Here is a 22,855-nt window from a genome sequence, read left to right as displayed (position 1 = left end):
TTGGGGCCCCAGTGGTAATTGATAGGACACTGAAAACCTGTGCCAACCAACTGGCAGAAATGTTCAAGAGCATCTTCAATACCTCACTGCTGACTCTGAAGGTTCCCACCTGGGCAACAATCATCCCAGAGCCTAAGAAAAGCAAAGAGAGCTGCCTCAATGACTATCGCCCAGTTGCACTTACATCTACTACAACAAAGTACTTTAAGAGTTTGAGCATGGCTAGAGTTAACTCCTGTCTAAGCTGCAAATTGCCTACAGCCACAATAGGTCTACAGTGGATGCAATCTCACTGGCTCTCCTCTCAGCCTTGGAACACCTGGACAACAGTCAGGCTGTTGTTTATTGATTACAGCAGAGCATTCAACACCAACATCCCCTCAGTATTAATCAACAAGCTTCAAACCCGAGCCCTCTATACTTCTGTTGGCAACTGGATACTTGAATTCCTCTTTGGGAGGCCACAGTCAGTGCGGATTGGATGTAAGATCTCTTTCTTGTTTACAGTCAACACTGGCACTCCTCAAGGATGCATGCTGAGCCTGATGCTCTACTCTCTCTACACCCATCACTGTGAGGCCAGGCAGAGTTCAAAGCATTCGATTAAAAATGCTGATGACACAACTGCTGTTGGCAAATCTCATGTGATGAGGAAGCATACCGTAGTGAGAACGATGGGCTGGCTGGGTGGTGTCGCAAGAACAACCTTACACTCAGCATCAGAAAGACCAAAGAATTGATCGTGGACTTCCTGAAGGGAAGTCCTGGGAACATACACCAGTGCTCATCAAGGGGTTAGCGGTGGAAAGAGTGAGCACTTTCAGGTTCTTTGGTGTCAACATCTCATGGGCACTAGCTTCCCCTACACTGAGGATATCTTCAAAAGGGATGCCACAGAAAAGGCACAATCCATCATTAAAGAATCTCATCACCCAGGACATGCTCTCTTCTTATTGCTACCATTCGAGAGCAGATGCAGCAAACCGAAGAGACGGATCTTTGAAACAACTTCCTCCCCTCCGCCGTCAGATTTCTGGATGGATAAGGAACATTAACTCACTATTTTTGCTCTCTTTCTGCACTACTTATTTTTTTAATTACATTTCTTATTATAATTTATCGTAATTTTTATCTTGTACTGTCCTGCTGTTGCAAAACAACAAATTTCTTGACATAAGATTCTGATTCTGAGAGGAATATGGGCCAAATGTAAGCAAATAGGCCTAGCTCAGGCAGACAATTTGATCAGCGTGGATGAAATGAGCTGAAGAGCCCAGTTCTGTGCTTATGAATATATAATACCATGATTTTATGAAACACAATTTTCAGACCGTGTTCTATTTTTCCTGAAGCTAAAGAATTCAGTTATTTTATATCAAAAGCTGTTTCAGCATTTTCATTCTTGGGCATTTATGTTTAAAATTTTACATATTATTAAGAATTCCTTATTTAAATAATTCATTATGGTTATATGTACATGAATGGCATACTTCATCATGCACGCAGTATTAATATACATTCACTATATTCAGGAAAACTTTTAAGTTTACACTTTGCAAAGTATTTTTAACATTTTGCATGCCCCCGTCCTGAGGAGACACCAGATTGTGTAGAGGAAGAGAAAGTTTAAGAGGAGCGAGCAGGGGCAGTCGACACATTTTGTGTGCCACAGTCCCGAGGAGACGCCGGATTAAGTAGAGGAAGAGAGAGTTTAAAAGGAGCGAGCGGGGCAGTCAGCACATTTTGTGTGCCACAGTCCCGATTGCACACAACAGAGAGGGAGAGAGATGTTATGTTTTGTAACTCTAAGACATAAAACTAATTGAAACGAAGAAGGCGGGAGCCCAGGAGAGCGGGCCTCAAATTCTTTTTTTAACTTCAAGCAAGGCGGGTACATATGACAAATTGGCGTGATGATATATGCCATTCACGTAATATAACCATAATTAATTATTTAATAAACAGGGAATGCTTAATCAAACAATGTATTTACAATATTGCTCAATTGTTACTGATATATACACAACAAGAGAGTTTAAAAGAAGTGGGCAGGGGCAGTAGAAACACTTTGCACACCACAGTCCTGAGGAGACCCTAGATTGTATAAAGGGGGAGAGAGGTTAAAATAAGCGAACAGTGGCAGTCAGCACATTGAACATACCACAGTCCTGAGGAGACAATTGATTGTGTAAAAGGAGAGAGAGTTGTTTAAAATAAGCAAAAACAGGCAATTGGAACTTTTTGCTGCCACAGTCCCAAGGAAACATTGCATTGTGCATAATTAGGCCCTTGCAAGGACCAATAAAAAGGTTGATTGATAAGTTTGTGGCCTAAGATAGAAGGTGATGAGCTATACAGCTGTCATTACATGCACGTGCAATTCACCCCTTTGAGTGATTATGCAGAAAGTTTGAAGTTAATAACTCATCTCCTTCTACCTTAGGCCACAAACTTATCAATCACCCCTGCCGTGGACCACTTTCTGGAGGTCCAAGACACCGACTTCTACAAAGAAGGGATCCGTACACTCCACGACCGCTGGACTAAGTGTGTAATTGTAGGAGGGGACTATGCTGAAAAATAATTGTGCTAGATTTTCTAAAATTGACTCCTTCTACCTTAGGCCACAAACTTATCAATCATCCCTCGTAAGGTAGTAAAATGGCTTTGGGGAAGAAGCCAAAGAGTGGTAGTAAGTAGATACCGCTCTGACTGGAAGCCTGTGGCTACTGTGTGCCGCAAGGATCAGTGGGGGTCGGTAGTTGTTTGTCTAGATGATAATGTGGTAAGCTGGATCAGCAAATTTGCAAATGACACCAAGATTGGGGTGTAGTGGACAGTGAGGAAGACTATCAAAGCTTGAGCTGGGATCTGAACCAACTAGAAAAATGGACTGGCAGATTGAATTTAATGCAGACAAGTGTGGAGGACTAAGTGGGGTAGATCTTACACAGTGAGCGGTAGAGCTCTGAGGAGAGCGGTAAAGGTGAGGGAAGTGGGAATACAAATCAGTAATTCGTTGACAATGGTTTCACAGGTAGATAGGGTTATAAAGAAAGTTTTTGGCATATTGGCCTTCATAAATCAATGTATTGAGTATAGGAGTTGGGGAGTTATGTTGAAATTGTATAAGATGTTGGTGAGACCTAATTTGGAGTAATGTGGCCAGTTTTGGTTACTTGCCTAAAGGAATGATGTAAATGAGATTGAAAGAGTATAGAGAAAATTTACAAAGATGTTGCTGGGCCTTGAGGACCTGAGTTATAGGGAAAGGTTGAATTGGTTAAGATTTTATTCCTAGAATGTAGAAGATTGAAGGGGGATTTGATGGAGTTATACAAAATTATGAGGGTATAGATGGGGTAAATGTAAGCAGGGTTTTACCACTGAGGTTGGATGAGATTACAACTAGAGGTCATGGGTGAAGGATGAAAGGCGAAATGTTTAAGGGAAACTTGAGAGAGAACTTCAGTCTCAGGGTGGTGAGATTGTGGATTGAGTTTTTTTTTAGATTATGAGGACATGCAGTCCTCTTTTATTGTCATTTAGTAATGCATGCATTAAGAAATGATACAATTTGTTCCTCCAGAATGACATCACAGAAACACAAGACAAATCAAGACTAAAAAAACGGACAAAAACCACATAAATATAACATATAGTTACAACAGTGCAAAGCAATACAGTAATTTGATGAAGAACAGACCATGGGCAAGTAAAAAAAAGTCTCAAAGTCTCTTGAAAGTCCCATCATCTCACGCAGACGGTTGAAAGGAGAAACTCCCTTCCATGAGCTTCTAGTGCTGCAAACTTGCCGATGCAGCATCCTGGAAGCACCCGACCACAGTCCGACTTTGAGTCCATCCGAAAACTTTGAGCCTCCAACCAGCCCTCCGGCACCGAGCACCATCTCTGCTGAGCGCTTCAACCCCGGCCCCAGCAACAGGTAATAGGCAAAACCGAGGATATGCGGCTTTCCCCTCCAGAGATTCTCAATTTCACAGTATCAGCGGCAGCGAAGCAGGCATTTTGGAAGTTTCTCCAGATGTTCCTCCATGCTTCACGTCTATCTCCATCAAATCAGGATTGTGCACGGCATCCTACTTTACAAATACGATATTATTCAAAGCGGCCATGTGCGCTGCGTCATGCCGCCATCTTCTCCTCCTTCCAAACTCCCTCCGAACTCCCTCCGAGTTGCCACTGCAAGTGGTGGATGAGGGGTTGATTTCGACATTTAAGAGAAATTTGGATAGGTACATGGATGGGAGAATGATGGTGGGCTAAGGTTTGGGAGTAGGTGGATGGGACTAGACAGATTAATGGTTCAGTATAGTCTGGGTGGGCTGAGGGGCCTATTTCTGTGCTATAGTGTTCAATAATTCTATGATTTTATGACATTAAGTTGGAAGTGTTTCCAAAATCCAGGAAATTTCCGATTGTCAGGATCTCTGAGGTTCTAACCTCGTCCCAACTGATTGATGCTGCTATATTTCATCAGGAGCTTGAAGATGTTTGGTTTGTCAACGAAAACACTCAAAAACTTCTATAGATGTACCGTGGAGAGCAGTCTGATAGGTTGCATCACTGTCTGGTATAGGGGGCTACTGCACAGGATCAAACGAAGCTACAGACAGTTTTTAAAAATTAGTCAGCTCCATTTTGGGTACTAGCCTCTGTAGAAGCCAAAGACATCTTCAAAGAGAGGTGCCTCAGAAAGGCGGCATCCATTATTAAGGATCCTCATCACCCAGGACATGCCCTCTTCTCATTGTTACCATCAGGAAGAAGGTACAGAAGCCTGAAAGCACATACTCAGTGATTCAGGAACAGCTTCTTCCCCTCTGCCATCTGATTTCTAAATGGACATTGAACCATGAATACTACCTCACTTTTTTAAAATATGTATTATTTCTGTTTTGCATTATTTTGAATCTATTTAATATCCTTATATATACTTAGTGTAATTGATATACTTTTTTTTTCTTTCTGTATTATCATGTTTTGCATTGTACTGCTGCTGCTAAGTTAACAAATTTCATGACACATGCCGGTGATAACAAAACTGATTCTGATTCTGAATTAACAGCTGTATTTATGTCAGGTGAACAAAGTGAATACTCAAATCCATCTGCGAGTGGAGGTAACGGACAATAAAAATAAGCTGGTATGTTATATACCAGTGTATAATGGGAACCAACTGCACAGATTGGGAGATAGCTTCATATACTTTATGACTTTTATTGAACTGAAGCTTCACAGCCGGATCAGATTGGAACTTATTACAAGACATTGAGATGAAGCATAGTGTGAAGATCAAGCTCTTATTATGTAACACCCTGCAGGGTATTATTTAGATCAGGAAGCATAACCAGTAAACAGATGGCAGGTTTGGTGGGTTAATGATGTTACAAAATCTATTAGATTTTGGCAAGATGAAATTATAAAAATGAGCAGTTCCTAAGATATGACAAAACTGATACATAAATCTCCCAACACTGCTGCATAAATTAGGAAATTCAGATTTTAAATTATGATTCAATAGCAGTTGCATAAAAAGATATTTTTCTCTTTTCCGTGACATTTCTGCATAATTATTGGATGCAAATGCAAACATGGTTTACATATATATAAATTCTTGAAGCTGTTTGGTGCCAGAAGTTAGTGCTAAAATTACAGCAAGTCCGACAATGCTCACATTTATTTATATACAAATCATGAACTTACTTTAGGTGAGGCCAGATGTGTGGTTGAATGAAGAAGTCCAGAGGTAATAAAAATGACTGGGGAAAGTAGCAAGGCGGCAAGTAGCAAGCACTCTCAGCTAGTCAGGCAATACCTGACTTGGCAGCGGGCAGCACAGCAGCGTAGCAGTTAGCGCAGTGAGTTACGGCACCAGCAGTAAGATCGAGATTTGATTCCCGCTGCTGTCTGTAAGGAGTTTGTACGTTCTCCCCGTGACTGCTTAGATTTCCTTTGGGTGCTCCGGTTTCCTTCCACATTCCAAAGACGTATGGTTTAGGTTAGTGAATTGTGGGTGTGTTACATCAGTGCTGGAAGTATGCCAATATTTCTCACTGATTTGATTTGATGCAAATAATGCATTTTACCATATGTTTTGATGTACATATGAAAAATAAGACTAACCTTTATATTTAGTCTGATCTTCACCTGTGGAACAAGAAACAGTTGAACATCAGATCAATGGCAGTTAACTACTGAAAGACCAGTTCGAACTTCCACTGACCTGAAACATAAGCATTATTTTTCTCTCTTTTGGTATTGCTGAACTTTTATAATTTTACATATCTACAGTATTTTGTTTAAGAAAATGTATAGCTTGCTGACAGATACATATTGTTCCTCTATAACCGTACTGAAGCAGCATCATGTTCTCCGGTTCACAACTGATTTGTATTAAACAGCATAAACACGAGGAATTCTGCAGATGCTGGAAATTCCAGCAACACACATCAAAGTTGCTGGTGAACGCAGCAGGCCAGGCAGCATCTCTAGGAAGAGACCCTTCGTCCTGATGAAGGGTCTCAGCCTGAAACGTCGACTGTACCTCTTCCTAGAGATGCTGCCTGGCCTGCTGCGTTCACCAGCAACTTTGATGTGTGCAGTATTATACAGCAGGAAGCTCCTGTATTTGCAGTAGGGGTACAAACTTAAGTTGCCACAGAAAATTACAAGTTGTCCATTTTAGTCTAAAGGAATTAATGCCTTTAATATTGACATTCAATTACTCTGTCTTTTAAAAGTGCACAAATTCGTTTCTTCAGATATTGTTAAGAATATTTTCCCAAAGCTTTTTCCAACTTTATTTTTTCATGCAACATACATCAAAGTTGCTGGTGAACGCAGCAGGCCAAGCAGCATCTATAGGAAGAGGTGCAGTCGACGTTTCAGGCCGAGACCCTTCGTCAGGACTGACAAAGGGTCTCGGCCTGAAGCGTCGACTGCACCTCTTCCTATAGATGCTGCTTGGCCTGCTGCGTTCACCAGCAACTTTGATGTATGTTGCTTGAATTTCCAGCGTCTGCAGATTTCCTGTTGTTTTTATTTTTTCATGTTCTTTCTCTTTCTCTTTTTGCTTATTTACTTTCCTTTCTTTACCTGATTTAACATTGAATTCACTAGTCTAATTTAGATTTTCTTACAGAGGTTCTGCATTGCTTACTTTACTGTTTGTTGGTTGGATTGTTGCGAGGCATGTCTGCTTCCCCTGTTCAATTGCCACATTGACTTTGCTTACTCACTTAAATAACATACAAGGGTGCCTTCATCAAGAAAGTACGCTGTTTCAAGAAAATAGAAAATGTTTCTGAATAAAGGAGCATCAGTCCATTGTATTGTAACTATGTCTATTGATAATGCAATTTACTTATGTTCCCATTTTAAATGCTTCTGCACTCTATTTTTCCCTTCTGTCCAAAGCCTGCTTTCATTCAAAGCAGTTTGCCACCGTGTCGTGATTTATTTACAAATGCTTTGGTATAAGCTATAAGTAAATAACTGAGAGGGATGAGGGAAATGAAAATTATCCATCAGTTTGTGCAAGGTTTGTAATTGAAGGGCTAATAAGTTAATATTGAACGTCTTACTGTGATTCATTAATTATTCTTGTACACCGTACTCAACTTCATTGTAAAGGAATTGATATGCTGACTTGAAGCATTGTGAAGCAAGGTTTCATTTATTACAATGCTGTTACTCCTGGGATAGAGATGAATTTGTCTTTTTGTGATTGCAGCCATGACTTCATTGGTGAATTTACAACAAGCTTTCGGGAACTTGCTAGAGGACAGAGCCAATTCAATGTTTATGAGGTAAGCACATTTTGATAGTCCTAGTACCTAATGCAGCTCTTTAGAAATGCACACATTTTACATTCACAGTATATTGAAATATAATTCCTCTTTTGTATAAGTGCCTGAGGATTTTGCACAGTATGTAGTAATGTAATATTTTGAACTGCACAGCTGCCGCAAAAAAAAAATCGTGACATTATGTGAGTGATGATAAACCTGATTCTGATATGGCTCTCCATTGAGGATTGAGAGCGGGAAGGGGGCAGGCAGAAGAGATTTATGGTTGGGAAACAGAAAAGGAGATGAGAGGGAGTGGGAAACACCAGAGAGACATTCTACAATGATCAATAAACCGATTGTTTGGGATCAAATGACCTTGCCTGGTGTCTCAGGGCTGGGCGTGTCTGCACCTGTGCTGAACATTGCCTCTGTCACTCCTTCTCTGCCACCTGTCCCACACGCCTCCCGCAGTGCTCCACTCTCCACATTCCCAACATCCTTTGCTCCCGCCAGATTTACAAACTCACTCTCCACTCCACATTGACAAATACAGTACTGTGCAAATGTCCTGAGCACTCTAGCCATATATATGTGCCTAACACTTTTGTATATAAATCTGTCATAAGGCCATAACATATGGGATCATAATTAGGCCATTTGTCCCATCAAGTCTGCTCCGCCATTTCATCATGGCTGATCCAATTTTCCTCTCAGCCCCAATCTCCTGCCTTCTCCCTGTATGTATGTATGTGAATAGTGTATAAAATAAATTGACTAAATTTGCTGGATAGATAAACACAAGCAAATTGCTCTGACATGTGCAATTAATATGTTGAAAAATGCCAAGTGTTAATAGGATCATCATTAGCCAGATTTCTGAACAGAAGGAGGGAGTGAAATAGTGGGTAGAACAGATTGTGTGACAGTTTGTGGTAGGCAGATCTGAAGTTCAGATCTGTATGTATTTGAATGGTCAACGGAGTTAAAGAGAAATGGGAATTCCACTGTGAGATAGCAAAGGTGAGTAGCATATGTGTGAGGTTTACATGTTAACATTAAAGAATACAATTGAAATGACTAGTATTTAATTATTTCATTTATGGTAGGTCATTTGTATGTTGGCAGTGAATAGGCCAAATTACTGAAAAGGATGCTCAAGAGGAAAGTAAATGTTTGAAATTGTATCTGCAAAGAATCACAGAAAGATTACAGCATAAAAACAACATTTAGCTTGTCGTCCACACAAGTCCCATATAAATCAATTCATCTAGTCTCAATTTCCTATTGCTTTGTAAGTTATTTTACTTCAAATGCATATCTAATTTCCTGACTGATTCTTTTTCCACTTAAAAGTGAGATCCAGATCTTCACCACTTGCTATTCCATTCAGTTCATTTCATCCAGAGTAAAATCTCTCAGTTGCTCTTTAATGACGCTTTTGTTCCAATAGTTCATCGAGACATATATCAAACAGTGACCTCAGCTTGTATGAATTATAAATTTCCTCTGTTGAGACTTACTTTGAAGTAATATTCATTTGCTTTTACCATGATGAATCTCAGGTTGGTATTTCGTGACATATCTGTACTTTGAACTTTGATTTTTTTTCCCCTGCATGGTTCTTTTACTTCCAACATGAAGAGCCTCAATCTCTCTATTCATTGTTTAGTGCTCTAGTTCTTTAGATCAGCTTGAATTGCCTTCAAGAATTGAAGAGTTCTTTTGTGTTTTGGTAAGGTAAGGCAAGGCTGGGCGCAGTACTCCAAGGCATGGTTCATTTTTAGCACCATACAATTCAGTATAACTTCCTTTGACCTGCATTCTTTTGATGAATGAAAGTGAATTAAGAAATTATAATGGAAAATGTTGATGAATAAATGCTTAGAATCCTAGAATAATGTTTATCCATTATTTTAGTGAAGTACATAATTGATTTTAAAATATATGAGATGACATCGATATGCTAAAATTGCAGATTGGCTCTGTGGCCGCTTTATTAGGTGCCTCCTGTATCTATATCTATTAAGATGGACACTGAGTGTATGTTTGTGGTTTCTGCTGCTGTAGCCCGTTGACTTCAAGGTTTGATGTGTTGTGCATTCAGAGGTGCTCTTCTGCACACCACTGTTGTAATACTATATGTGGTTATCTGAGTTACTGTCGCCTTCCAGTTAGCTTGAACCAGTTGGGCCATACTCCTCTGTCGTTAACAAGCCATTTTCGCCCACAGAACTGCCATTCACTGGAAGTGTTTGGTTTCTAGCACCATTCTCTGTAAAGTTTACAGATTGTTGTGCGTGAAAGCCCCAGAAGATCAGCAGTTTCTGAGATACTCAAACCACCTCATCTGGCACCAACAATCATTCCATGATCATGAAAGTCATTTAGATCAGCGGTCCCCAACCACTGGGCTGCGGACAAGTACCGGGCCGCAAAACATGCGCTACCGGGCCGCGAGGAAACGACATGATTTGGCGATATGAGTCAGCTGCACTTTTCCTCATTCTCTGTCACGCCCACTGTTGAGCTTGAACGCACGCGAGGTCATTACGCACGCATCATCCATGTCAGCGCGGGAAGGAGTTCAACTCCTCGACCTTACAAATAACGGCGGGCTGAAAATCATGTTTGTCATAACATCTCTGCCGGCATTCTGGATCAAAGTCAAGGCTAAATATCCTGAGATAGCCATGAAAGCACTGAAAACGTTGCTTCCATTTCCAACATATCTCTGCAATGAATGCAACGAAAACTAGATTGCGGAATAGACTGGATGTAAGGAACCCCCTTCGAGTATCGCTGTCTCCCATCACCCTTCGATGGGACCATCTTGTTGCAGGAAAACAAGCCCTGGGCTCCCACTAATTCAGCGATATTGGTGTGTTGCAATGATTTTACATGTTCATACGGGGAAAATGAGTGCTGTGTGTTTAATATTCAAACGTTACTTAAAATGTTATGATGCTATTGACTTGTATAACCATATAACAATTACAGCACAGAAACAGGCGATCTCTGTCCTTCTAGTCCGTGACGAATGCTACTCTCACCTAGTCCCACCGACCTGCACTCAGCCCATAACCCTCCATTCCTTTCCTGTCCATATACCTATCCAGTTTTTCTTTTAAATGATAATACCGAACTTGCCTCTACCACTTCTACCGGATGTTCGTTCAACGCTTACTTCAAGCTCCCCTGTCCTCCCCTGATAATTGACTTACCGCTATATTCACGTGAGGAAAATATGCGCTGTATGCTTCATATTAAATTCATTAGATAAACCCTTTTAGAAATGAAATTGAGTGTATTAGCCACTTATCACCTATATTGCGTTCATGATTAACACCCCCCCCCTTGAAAAGAATCACCAGAAACTATTTGTAGAAAAAAATTCAGCATGTACACGCATGCGCACTGGTGCCCACGCAAGGCTTCACGGTCATTGTAGTCTTTCTTGTGGTAAACCCAAGGTATTTGACTGCTACTCTTGTTCGTTGGCAACCCTACCACCACCCCCACCACCCCTCCCGGTCGGCCGGTCCGCAAGAATATTGTCAATATGAAACCGGTCCGCAGTGCGAAAAAGGTTGGGGACCCCTGATTTAGATCACATAGCTATGGTGATTTAAAATTACATCCCAAGGAAAGTAATAGTTTTAATTATACAGTTTTATTTTTGTCTCATCAAGGATTATGTGCAGGCATTGTGCATTTCACTGCTTAGACCAACATTCACAATTACTGGAGTTCACTCCTTGTTCTGACTTATATTTAGCCTGCATTCTTCTTATATTATTCTTACATCCCTCCGAGGCTGGTGTATGTAAACTATCCTCATTGGGACTCGCCACCGCTTTATGTAACTGCATCTTTGACTTCTTGACCGAAGGACCCCAGTCAGTCTGAATTGGCAGCAACATCTCAATCTCCACCACACTGAGCACTGATGTCCACAGGGCTACATGCTCATTCTGTTGCTGTTCACGTTGCTGACTCACAACTGTACTGCTGGATCCAGCTCAAACCACATCATCGAGTTTGCTGATGTTACAATAGTAGCTGGCCTCATCAGCAAAAATGATAAGTTAGCATACAGCTAGGAGGTAGAGAGGCTTGTCAAATGATGTGAGAACAACTATGTTGAGTCTCAATGTGGACCAATCAAAAGAGATGATTGTGGACTTCAGGAAGACGCGGGTCAACTACTCTTCTTTGCACACCAGTGGCTTTGCTGTGGAGAGAGAGTGAAGAGCACAAAGTTCCTTGTTGTGCACACATTGAGAAATCTAACCGGAATCCACAACACCTCCTCATTAGTCAAGAAGGCACAGCAGCATCTACACCTTCAGAGGAGACTGAGGCATGCAAGGCTTCCCACCCCCATTCTAACAACGTTTTACAGGAGCACCAATGTGAGTGTGCTGTCTGGCTGCATCATTGTGTGTCACAGAAGCTGCAAGGCATCGGACCACAAGGCCCAGCAGAGGACAGTAATAAACACCTAGATGATCACCGGGTTCTCCCTCCTCCGTTATTTGTGATATTTACTGGAAGCATTGTTGAGGATACCTACCACCCATCCCACAATATCTTTGACTCAGTACCATCAGGAAGGAGGTACAGGGGTGTCAGGACTAGGACTGCCGGACTGAGTAACAGCTTCTACTCTCAGACTCTGAGACTAGTGACTATCCTGCACCTCTAAGGTCTCATCACTAGGAGTTTGCTGTTTACCTGTGCTGAGAACTACATGCATTTTTCCATTATTTTTTATTAACTTATTTATGGTAATATTTTGCTTTATATGATGTGTGGGTGCACTTCGGTCTAGAGGAGCGTTGTTTCATTTGTTTGTATACTGTATGTATAGTCAGGTGACAATAAACGTAAACTTGCACTTTTCCCTCTTTCCTCCTTTCACTTTCACTTTCTCTCACCACATCTGCTCATTTTAGCTCTCCATACCCAGAGGATACTACTTGATTTTGTTTTGTTGTGAAGGTGGCATTGGTTAGATGAGTTAGATGTTAAAGAAATGTGTACTCTTCATATCAATGACCATGTGTGCAACCCAAATGTTAAAGAAATTCCAGGCCAGCAGAGAGAGTAAAGCCTCTAAAATCGGAAAGAGGAATGTGGACTAAGCTGCCATGATTGGTGATTTGTAGATTCAGATTCATTTATACAGTGGAATGTGTCATTTGTGTTAACAACCAACCCAAGGATGTGCTAGACGCAGCCGGTAAACGTCGCCACTCATCCAGCACCAACATGGTGTCCCTATCATGCTTGCATAACAGCACAAGCAACAACAACAACAGAACAACAGCAACAAAACAATAACAGCAAAACAAGCTCCTTAGCTCCTTCCCATTCACCAACCCACATACGCATGAACACACACAGTCTTCCAACCCCAGGACAGGCCTTTGGGTCTCCAGCCTCCAGTGAACTCGGGGATTCACAGACACTGGGCCTTCAACTTTTCCAGTGACCGTACTGACCCAGGGCTCTGGCCATCAGGCCTTAACTTCCAGACTTCCAATCAACCTTTGGTATCGACCCCAGGACTCACCAGAATGAGGACCCTGGATGAGGACTTCAAACATGGCAATGTAAGTGCCCGAACCTGGGATTGAACTAGACCTCACGTGGAGCAGAGGTCTAGACTCAGACATGCCCTTTAACTCCCTTACATCCCTATCAATAAATGCTAACCCAATCCTTAACTCCTCCCTCACCAAAACCATCCCTGTGAATCTAAAATATAGCTAAGACTGAGCTATGACCTCGACAGAGATCACAGCTCGATGTCATCTGTACCAGATGCATTTAAGTATTTAAATATAAATCATATATTAATTAAACAAAGGAAATTGATTTCCCTTGAATCAGTGTATGTGGCATGGATTATTTTTTAAAAGAATAAACATTGAAATACACAGCCCTTTGGAAACAATAGTTAAATTTAGCAAGTCATGAATATCAGCAAATCCAAAGGAACCATTTCATAAATTTCATCAAGGAGTTACAAAAAACATGATTCAGAAGACAGGCACTTGACTAGATTTATTTTAAGAAGGTATATTCTATAACTTATATAATCTTATGATGAATTTGGATAAGATAGTTTTACTTGGAAATTTACAGATTCATCTTCTGTGAAATAGCATCTGTTTTACAACCCGATAGCTCTCTTCTTGAAAAAACAGGATGCCAGGTGCTATTAAGAACATATTTTTATAGACTTGACAGTTTTTCAATCAATCCTATCTAGCCTCCAAGCTTTAACTACAATCCAATTGCTGAGAAGATACCATTTATCCTCTGCTGATTGAGTTTCTATGCTCTCATTGAGAGTTAAACCACCATTTTAACAATTCATTTCTTTTCACCTGAATTCCGTGAAGTGCTCTGGATTGTACACAGGGATTGGCAAAGATACACTGAAAAATGGAGTTGTACGTTAGGGGCGTACTGTAGTATACTAGCAGGTTGTCACATTAAAGTATAATTCTGTAGAACTTCATTTCTCCGATGGGCAAAAGGTGTTAATGGTGAGAAAGCAGCTAAAACTTGAAAAACAGCTTCTGATTTTATGGAACTGTTATTTAAGAGAATATATATGAAAAATAATTTAGGAATTTTATGTCCTTGAAATAATGTGAGAAAATGTAACAGGATAGACCAGATATAGCAATGAAAGAATAATCTCTCTTTCTTTTGCTTCAAAATTCAAATTTCCAAGTATGTTTATTAACAAAGTGCATACATGTCACTATATACAACCCTGAAATTCATTTTTTGTGGACATGCGCAGTAAATACAAAGAAACACAATAAAATCTATGAAAATCTACACACAAACACAGACAAACAGCCAATCTCCAAAAGAAGGCAAGCTGTGCAAGTATGGAAAAATAATAAATAAATAGATATATAGATAGATAAAACTAAATATGCGTATAAGTCGTAGAGTCCTTGAAAGTGAGCCCATAGGTTGAGGATTGGGGTATGTGATGTTCAGGGTTGGGGTATGTGATGTTATCCACTCTGGTTCAGGAGCCTGATGGTTGAGGGATAATAATTGTTCCTCAGCTTGATGGTGTGGGACCTAAGGTAGCACGGCCTGAATGCTGGGGTCCTTGATAATGGATACTGCTTTCTTGCATCAGCACTTCTTGTAGATGTGCTCAGTGGGGGCTCTCTGCAGATTTCCTGTGGCCTTTTGTATGGTAACATGATTATTCAGGCTCCGTTGGGAATCCATGGCATTAAGTAAATGGGACAGAAGACAAATCATCGTGAAATCTCTTCACTCAGTTACACTGAGTCGTTACCTTAAATTACAATTCATTGTAATATTATAGAACTGAAGGCAAGTTAAAGAAGAAAGAAAAGTAATGCAAAGAGGAGAAAAGATGAAAGTAACAGTTTTAAAAATTTCCAACAATGATTACTATCTGAAGGTCTAAAGCAACTGAAGTAAAAGTAAGTTTTCAGTGTTTAAAAATATAGTATTTGTCAATAGTTAAAAATTTTAAAATTCACTTGCACTTGAGTGCACCATTGTTCTGACAGGTTGTATGGCTAACTACATATATGATTTATTTCTAAATAGGTTGTATCAAGCTACAAGTTTAATGGAGTCTGTAGGAATACAGTAAAACTAGACTGCAACATCCTGATCTTTCTGTTTAACAATGCACATTATGAACCCAGGAAATATGCAGTCCAGTTTACTTTGTTAAAATGGTGAGCACTCTAGACCTCCTTTGTGGTCCAAATATTAGACTAGTAGAACTATATTTGTTCTAAGTTTAAAAACCCAGAAGCTGCTGAAATATTAGAACTTGTGAATATCACCTTCCTTTATGAATATGAAAATTTGCTTGCAATAAGTACTGAAGGATGATTACCACACGAATGATAAACCACTGCTTTTTGCACAATAGTTTCTATAAGATGGCACCTCACTCCTAATCTCCTAATACTTCTTTCCAGATTTAGTTGCCCATTAATCTTACAAGAGAAATTTAATTCCAATAATTACTAAGTTATTGGCAGGAATATTGTTCATAACCATTATTCAATTTCTCCTTCTCAGAAAGCAATTAAACAATGGGGGCTTATCCTTGTACGTTTAAAATTGATGGAGATTTTATGAATGCCATATTTAAATGACTAGTTTTCCCACTGCCATTTTTATGTCTTTTCACATTCCTTCCTTTTTTAATGTTCTTGTTCTTAAATATTACTGATTGCATCTTATATGTTACAATGTTTATAATACTACATAAATATTATACGTTTTACTTGTTCTGGTAGTCACCAAGGATCCAGGTGCTCCTCCTCTTGTGCTCTGCCCGTTTTAGCTCATAGAGCAGCCTTTTGCCCTGGAGAACCCTTGAAATAATTTTCAGGACTTGGGGAACCCCTGCATAAAGATGATTCTATCTACAGCTCACAGTATGTTTGTGTGATCAGTAAGCTGTAGATATAATAATTGTCAGCTCTCTTTTGAGTAGAGAATGAATTTTTAGCCAACCTTTCTTCGAAAAAACAGGTAGTTAAGCTTAGCTTACCTTTCTTTATTTCCCTTTCATAACTTTTTCTGAAGGGTAGGCTCGGTAAATTTAATTTAAATAAAAATTGCGAATTGATTTTACTGAATGCTATTTACAACAGGAAAATTTATTGACAATGTTGAAAAGTAAAGTTACTAAAACCATAAGCCAAAGTAATGTGAATAAAAATGTAGCCTAAGGCACAATTTTATACAAGACTTTGAAAAACCATCTTACTACGTGATATGATCCAGCTCCAATATAGGTCTAGCGTAGGGTATCTCAATTAGGGTTTTTCGACAGATCGTGATTTAAAAATAACATCATTTTTTGAATTTTGTTTGATGCTAGCACCTGCAGTGGTGGGCAATGACCAAGCAGCCCCATTAGCAATCTCGTTAGAAGTCTCTCAGCCCAGTATGGCAGTATGCAGTAGGACTGTGTTTATTTGGCTGAGTCCATTCTCAGTTTTTGATGGGAGATAGGGGATGCCATTGATAATTAGATTCACCACTCTTTGGGAAAAGCATTCCCTCCTCATCTCTGTCCTAAGTTTACTCCCCCGAATTCTGAGGCTATGTCCCCTAGTTCTAGACTCCATACCAGTGGAAACAACTTTCTGTTTCTATTTTATCTATCCCTTTCCTAATTTTATACGTTTCTGTAAGATCTCCTCTCATACTTCTGAATTTCATCAAGTACAGTCCCAGGTGACTCAATCCCTCCTCATAGTCTAACCCCCTCATCTCTGGAATCAATCTGGTGAACCTCCTCTGCACTACCTCCATAGCCAGTAAATCCTTCCTCAAGTAAGAAGACCAGAACTGCACGCAGTACTCCAGGTGGGGACTCACCAGTACCCTGTACAGTTGCAGCATAACCTCCCTGATCTTAAATTCTATATCTCTAGCAAAGAAAGCCAGCATTCTATTTGCCTTCTTGATAGCCTGCTATACCCTGTAAACCAACCCTTAGTGATTCATGCAGAAGCACTCCCAAGTCCTTCTGCACAGCAGCATACTGCAATCTTCTACCATTTAAATAATAATCTGATCTTCTATTTTTCCTTCCAAAGTGGATGACCTCACATTTACCAACATTGTGCTCCATCTGCCAGACCCTTGCCCAATCATTTAACCCATCTATATCTCTCTGCCGACTCTCTGTATCTTCTGCACTATTTGCTTTTCCACTCAACTTAGTGTCATCAGCAAACTTAGATACACTACACTCAGCCCCTTTTTCCAGATCGTTAATGTATATCGTGAACAGTTGTGGGCACAGCACCGACCACTGCAGTACACCACTCATCATTGATTGCCAACCAGAGAAACACCCATGTATCCTAATTTTCTGCTTTCTATTGGTTAACCTATTCTCTATCCATACAAATCCATCACCCCCAACTCTATGCATCCTTATCTTATGGATAAGTCTTTTATGTGGCACCTTATCGAATGCCTTCTGGAAATCCAAGTAAATAACACCCATCTGTTCCCCGCTATCTACTGCACTTGTTATATCCTCAAAGAACTCCAGTAGTTTTGTCAAACAGGACTTGCCTTTGCTGAACCATGCTGCATCTGCCTGATGGACCCATTTCTTTCCAGAAGTTTCGCTATTTCTTCTTTAATGATAGCTTCAAGCATTTTCCCATCTACAGATATTAAACTAACTGGCCTATAGTTACCTGCCTTTTTTGATCAGTGACGTGCTATTTGTCTTCTTCCAATCTGCTGGGACTTGCCCAGAGTCCAGAGAATTTTGGTAAATTGTGACCAAAGCCTCAACTGTAACTTCTGCCATTTCTTTAAGTACCCTGAGATGCATTCCATCAGGACCAGGGGACTTGTCTATCTTCAGGCCCACAAGTTTGCTCAGCACTACCTCTTTAGTGATACCTATTACATCAAGGCCCCCTCCTACCATCACATCTATATTATCTCTCATTGGCATGTTAGACGTGTCCTCCACCATGAAAGTCAGCACAAAATAGTCATTCAAAGTCTTGGCCATTTCCTCATTACCCAATATCAATTCCACTTTCTTGCCCTACAAGGGACCTACGTTCACTTTGGCCATACTTTTCCACTTTATATAATTATAAGCACTTTTACCATCTATTTTTATATTTTGTGCTACTTTATTTTCGTAGTTTATCTTCCCTTTCTTTATTGCTCGCTTAGTGGTTCTTTTTTGCTTTTTAAAGTTTTCCCAATCTTCCAGTTTCCCACTACTCTTGATGACTTTGTATGCACGAGCTTTTAGTTTGATGCCTTCCTTTATTTCCTTAGTTATTTATGGTTGGCTCTCCCCACCCTTACTGTCCTTGCTTTTAACTGGAATATACTTTTGTTGAGCACCATGAAAAACCTCTTTGAAAGTCTTCCACTGTTCCTCAACTGTCCCTTCATATAGCCTGTGTTCCCAGTCTACCCTATCTGACTGCTCCCTCATCCCATTGTAGTCTCCCTTATTTGGGCATAAGACACTGGTGTTAGATCAAACTATTGCACCCTCCATTTGTATAAGAAACTCAGTCATGCTGTGATTACTCTTTCCAAGAGGATCCCTAACTGCAAGATTGCTAATTTTATCTGGTCTGCACAGGACCAGATCCAAGGTAACATCTTCCCTTGTAGGTTTAGTGTTCAAGCTGTTGAAGAAAGCTATCATGTATGCATTCTATGAAGTCCCATCAAGTCTGCCTCAACCAACTTGATTCACACAATCTATGTGTAATTTTATGTCCCCCATGATAGCTGCTGTTCCATTCTTACATGCCTCAGATACTTTTCAGTTTATTGCCTGTGCCACTGTAGTGTTATTTTTCGGTGGCCTATAGACAACCACCAATGACTTTTTTTTCCCCTTTACTATTCCTAATCTCTACCCAGAAAGATTCAACATTCTGCTTCTTAGATCTTATATCGTCTCTCACTATCACCCTGATCTCATCTTTAATTAGGAGCACTATCCCACCTCCCTTACCTTCCTGTCTATCCTTCCATATTACCTGATATCCTTGGATATTTCCCAATCCTCTCCACCCTGCAGTCACGTTTCTGTAATGATCACTGATGATACCCCTTTACACTGATTTGTGTCACAACCTTTTTACAAATACTATGGGCATTCAGATAAAGTGCTCTAACACTCAGTGTGTCTTTAAAATCTAGTAATCTTTGTCTGTTATGCACTTAACTTTTCTGCATGTTACCTTTACTTTTCTCTTTTTTAACACGCTTTTACTTTATCTTTATCCACACTTTTTTTTTACTTTATCCATATTTCTCCATTCTGTTGAACCCACCCCCCTGCTGTTTAGTGAAAAGCCCTATCAATAACTCTAGTTATGTGATTCACCAGGATCCAGGCCCCGTTACAGTCCGGGTGGAGGGTTGTAAATTTAGTTGGCTTCTCCTTGGGTACTGGTCTACAAAGTACCCAGGACATCTTCAAGGAGTGGGATCTCAGAAAGGCAGTATCCATTATTAAGCACCCCCAGCACTCAGGACATGCCCTTTTCTCATTGTTACCATCAGGTAGGAGGTACAGAAACCTGAAGGCACACTCAGCGATTCAGGAACAGCTTCTTTCCTTCTGTCATCTGGTTCCTAAATGGACATTAAACTCATGAACACTACCTCACTTTTTTAATATATGTTATTTCTGTTTTTGCACAATTTTTAATGTATTCTATATACATATACTGTAATTGATTTATTTATTTTTACTTTTTTTCTTCTATATTATGTATTGCATTGAACTGCTGCTGTGTTTAACAAATTTCATGACACATGCCGGTGATGATAAAACTGATACTGATTCTGTAGTTTTCATATTTTTTGCGAAAAATCTGTCTATACAATGAAAGCTACTTGTCAATGGGTTTGACATAGACTACTGATGTAAGTTGTCCTATTCCATTGTGCCTTGTCTTATTACCCAGAACTTATTACACAGCTAGGAAATAGTCACACAGTTGGTGAGAATCTAATAATGCAAGCATATAAAATTATAGTGGATAAAATGCTAGGACAAGAAGCAGTATGAGAAATTGAAAAGGTTTCACTCTCAAACAGTATGATAAGTCGACATTTTGATGACATGTCACACGATGCCCTATCGATGGTTGGCTCCATGAGAAGTTTTGTTTCTCTTGTATATAAAAAAGAAAATCCTGACGTTGTCACAACACACTGCTTCCTTCACAGACAGGTGCTGATGTCAAAAACTCTTGGAGATTAAATGAAAAAGTTCTGGATGATGCTACAAAAAGGGGTAACTTTATCAAACAAAGCCCAGTTTACTATATAACCTTTATTCAAATTAAATCTACTGAGCCTAACTTTAGAAAAATTAAATCCTATTTTGGCTTAAGTTAGTTATTAAACAGAAATATATTATGTTTGCCTTATGAGTTTTTAGAATTTATGAAAGGGAAAGCAAGATATTAATTGCAAGAAAGGTAAGCTAAGCTTAACTACCTGTAAACAACAGGAATTCTGCAGATGCTGGAAATTCAAGCAACATACATCAAAGTTGCTGGTGAACGCAGCAGGCCAGGCAGCATCTATAGGAAGAGGCGCAGTCGACGTTTCAGGCCGAGACCCTTCGCTACCTGTTTTTTTTTTCAAGATGGCTGGCTAAAAGTTCATTCTCTACTCAAAAGAGCATTGACAATTATTTTTGGATTATTATATACTGATCAAGCTAATGTACCATGAGCAGTAGATAGAAGAATTTCTTACGCAGGGGTTCTCTAAGACCTGAAAATCATATCAAAGGTGCCTCCAGGCCAAAAAGTCCTGGCTTAGCATGTGAAACCTATGCTTGTTTTGTGCTGCACAAACACTCAATTCTGAGTCAATCGAGATATGCACACACAGATCTCACCTTCATCTGAAATGGAACTATTTCTCTCCTTTCTCTTGATGCTTGTTAAACAAGAACAAGCTTGCTCACACATGTAAGAAGTTGAAAACTGTAGCAAAATGCTCATTGCTTTCCTATGAATGGCAGGATACTCTTCTTTAACAGAAATCCAGAACTTGTCCAGAGGCAGGTCAGTAAATCTCATCTTGAGTGCACGATCAGACTGCAGCTCACAAAGTTCTTACTCTTCTCTCAAAGTCAAGTTCTCTGGCTGAGATGAAGATTTAAAGAAAGGATCCCTCATCCAGTCATACACTTGTGTTGAAAGGAAGGAAAAATACTATTCAGTTTTGTTCTGTAGTTCTTCCGGGTGATTTTCAATAAGACTTGAAACTTCCTGATATTCTTCCTCACTCTCAAGCCCAAGCAGCAGTGGAAACATTTCAAGATTTCCTTTTGCAAAATGATTTTCCCAAAGATTCAGTTTCCTTTTAAATCCAAGAATCTTGTCACTTGAAGTCAAAACATTTTCTCCAGAATCTTGTAAAGACTTGCCCAACTGGTTTATATGATGAAAAATGTCTGCTAAGTCGGCTAGTTAGTTTCTTAGCCATTTTTTACCTTCAAAGCAGTCAGAAAAATCTGTCCTATTTTCTTGAAAGTACTCCTTCAATTCATCTTTCAGCTCAAATAACCTATTGAGAACTCATCTACTGCTAAGCCACCAGATTTCTGTATGTAACAGGAGATTAATGTGCTCTTGGTCCAGGTTTTCATACAAGGAAAGTTGGGGGAGGTAATTCAGGAGGGTGAGGCTTTTGTCACAGTTGGGCAAGTCCATTCAATGCTCCGAAAACACACTTCATGTTCCACATCAGCCTACCGTCCTCCCCTCCGTGCAATACAGTGTTCATCAATTATCCATGGCCTCCCGTATCTCGCGTCAAAAACTAAGAATGGGCTCAACCAAATAAACAGGGTCCCACAATGCACTGCCATACTGGGAAATGAGATTGCTAATGGGCTGCTTAGTGATTGCCCACCACTGCAAGTGGCAGCATCAAGTGAAGTTCAAAAAGCGGTGTTTTATTTTTTTAATCCCGATCTCCCACAGAATCCTAGCGACCTCTCGCAGAACCATGTTTAAGAAACCTGGCATAGAGATACTAGCAAAAATAAAAATCAGTCTCAACTTGTCCATGAATAGGTCACTGCTCAATCATGAGATGCTTCGCTTAAACAAATAGGGCGATATTAAGCCATGAAAACTAAATTGCATTCTCTAGCTTACAAAGAAATATTTAACAATTGCCATATTTTATTATGAATATCCACAGACTCATGATATATGGCTTTTATGAAGCATGGGAAGTACAGTGACCTCTACAGCAACCTTAGATTTAAAAATTCAACATCATCATTATGCAGCATGTTGTATGACATGGCTGAGCACGATCTTTTGACCATGATTATTCTTGACACAATTTTCTGCAGAAGTGGCTTGCCATTGCCGCCTTCTAAGCTCTGTCTTTAAAATATGGGTGACCCCATCCATTAGCTATACTCTTCAGAGATTGTCTGCCTGGTGTCAGTGACT

At 39.9% G+C, this 22,855-nt stretch overlaps 1 protein-coding gene across 4 annotated transcripts in view; it reads left to right on the top strand.

Annotated features, from left to right (window-relative positions):
• The window catches only part of LOC134355512 (copine-8-like), a 674,862-nt gene that overhangs the window by 420,155 nt on the left and 231,852 nt on the right, over positions 1-22,855 (top strand). For all 4 annotated transcript variants that reach the window (XR_010020101.1, XM_063065493.1, XM_063065495.1 and 1 more), the window contains one exon: positions 7,757-7,832. Coding sequence is in view for 3 of the 4 variants with exons in the window: in XM_063065493.1 (XP_062921563.1) it covers positions 7,757-7,832 (76 nt within the window). In the remaining variant the exon portion in view is untranslated. The remainder of the gene's footprint in view (positions 1-7,756; positions 7,833-22,855) is intronic.

Source organism: Mobula hypostoma, chromosome 13 (genome assembly GCF_963921235.1).
Source record: "Mobula hypostoma chromosome 13, sMobHyp1.1, whole genome shotgun sequence".
Taxonomy (NCBI): domain Eukaryota; kingdom Metazoa; phylum Chordata; class Chondrichthyes; order Myliobatiformes; family Myliobatidae; genus Mobula; species Mobula hypostoma.
The sequence above is the reverse complement of the archived record's forward strand: the minus strand, read 5'-3'. Positions and strand labels throughout refer to the sequence as shown.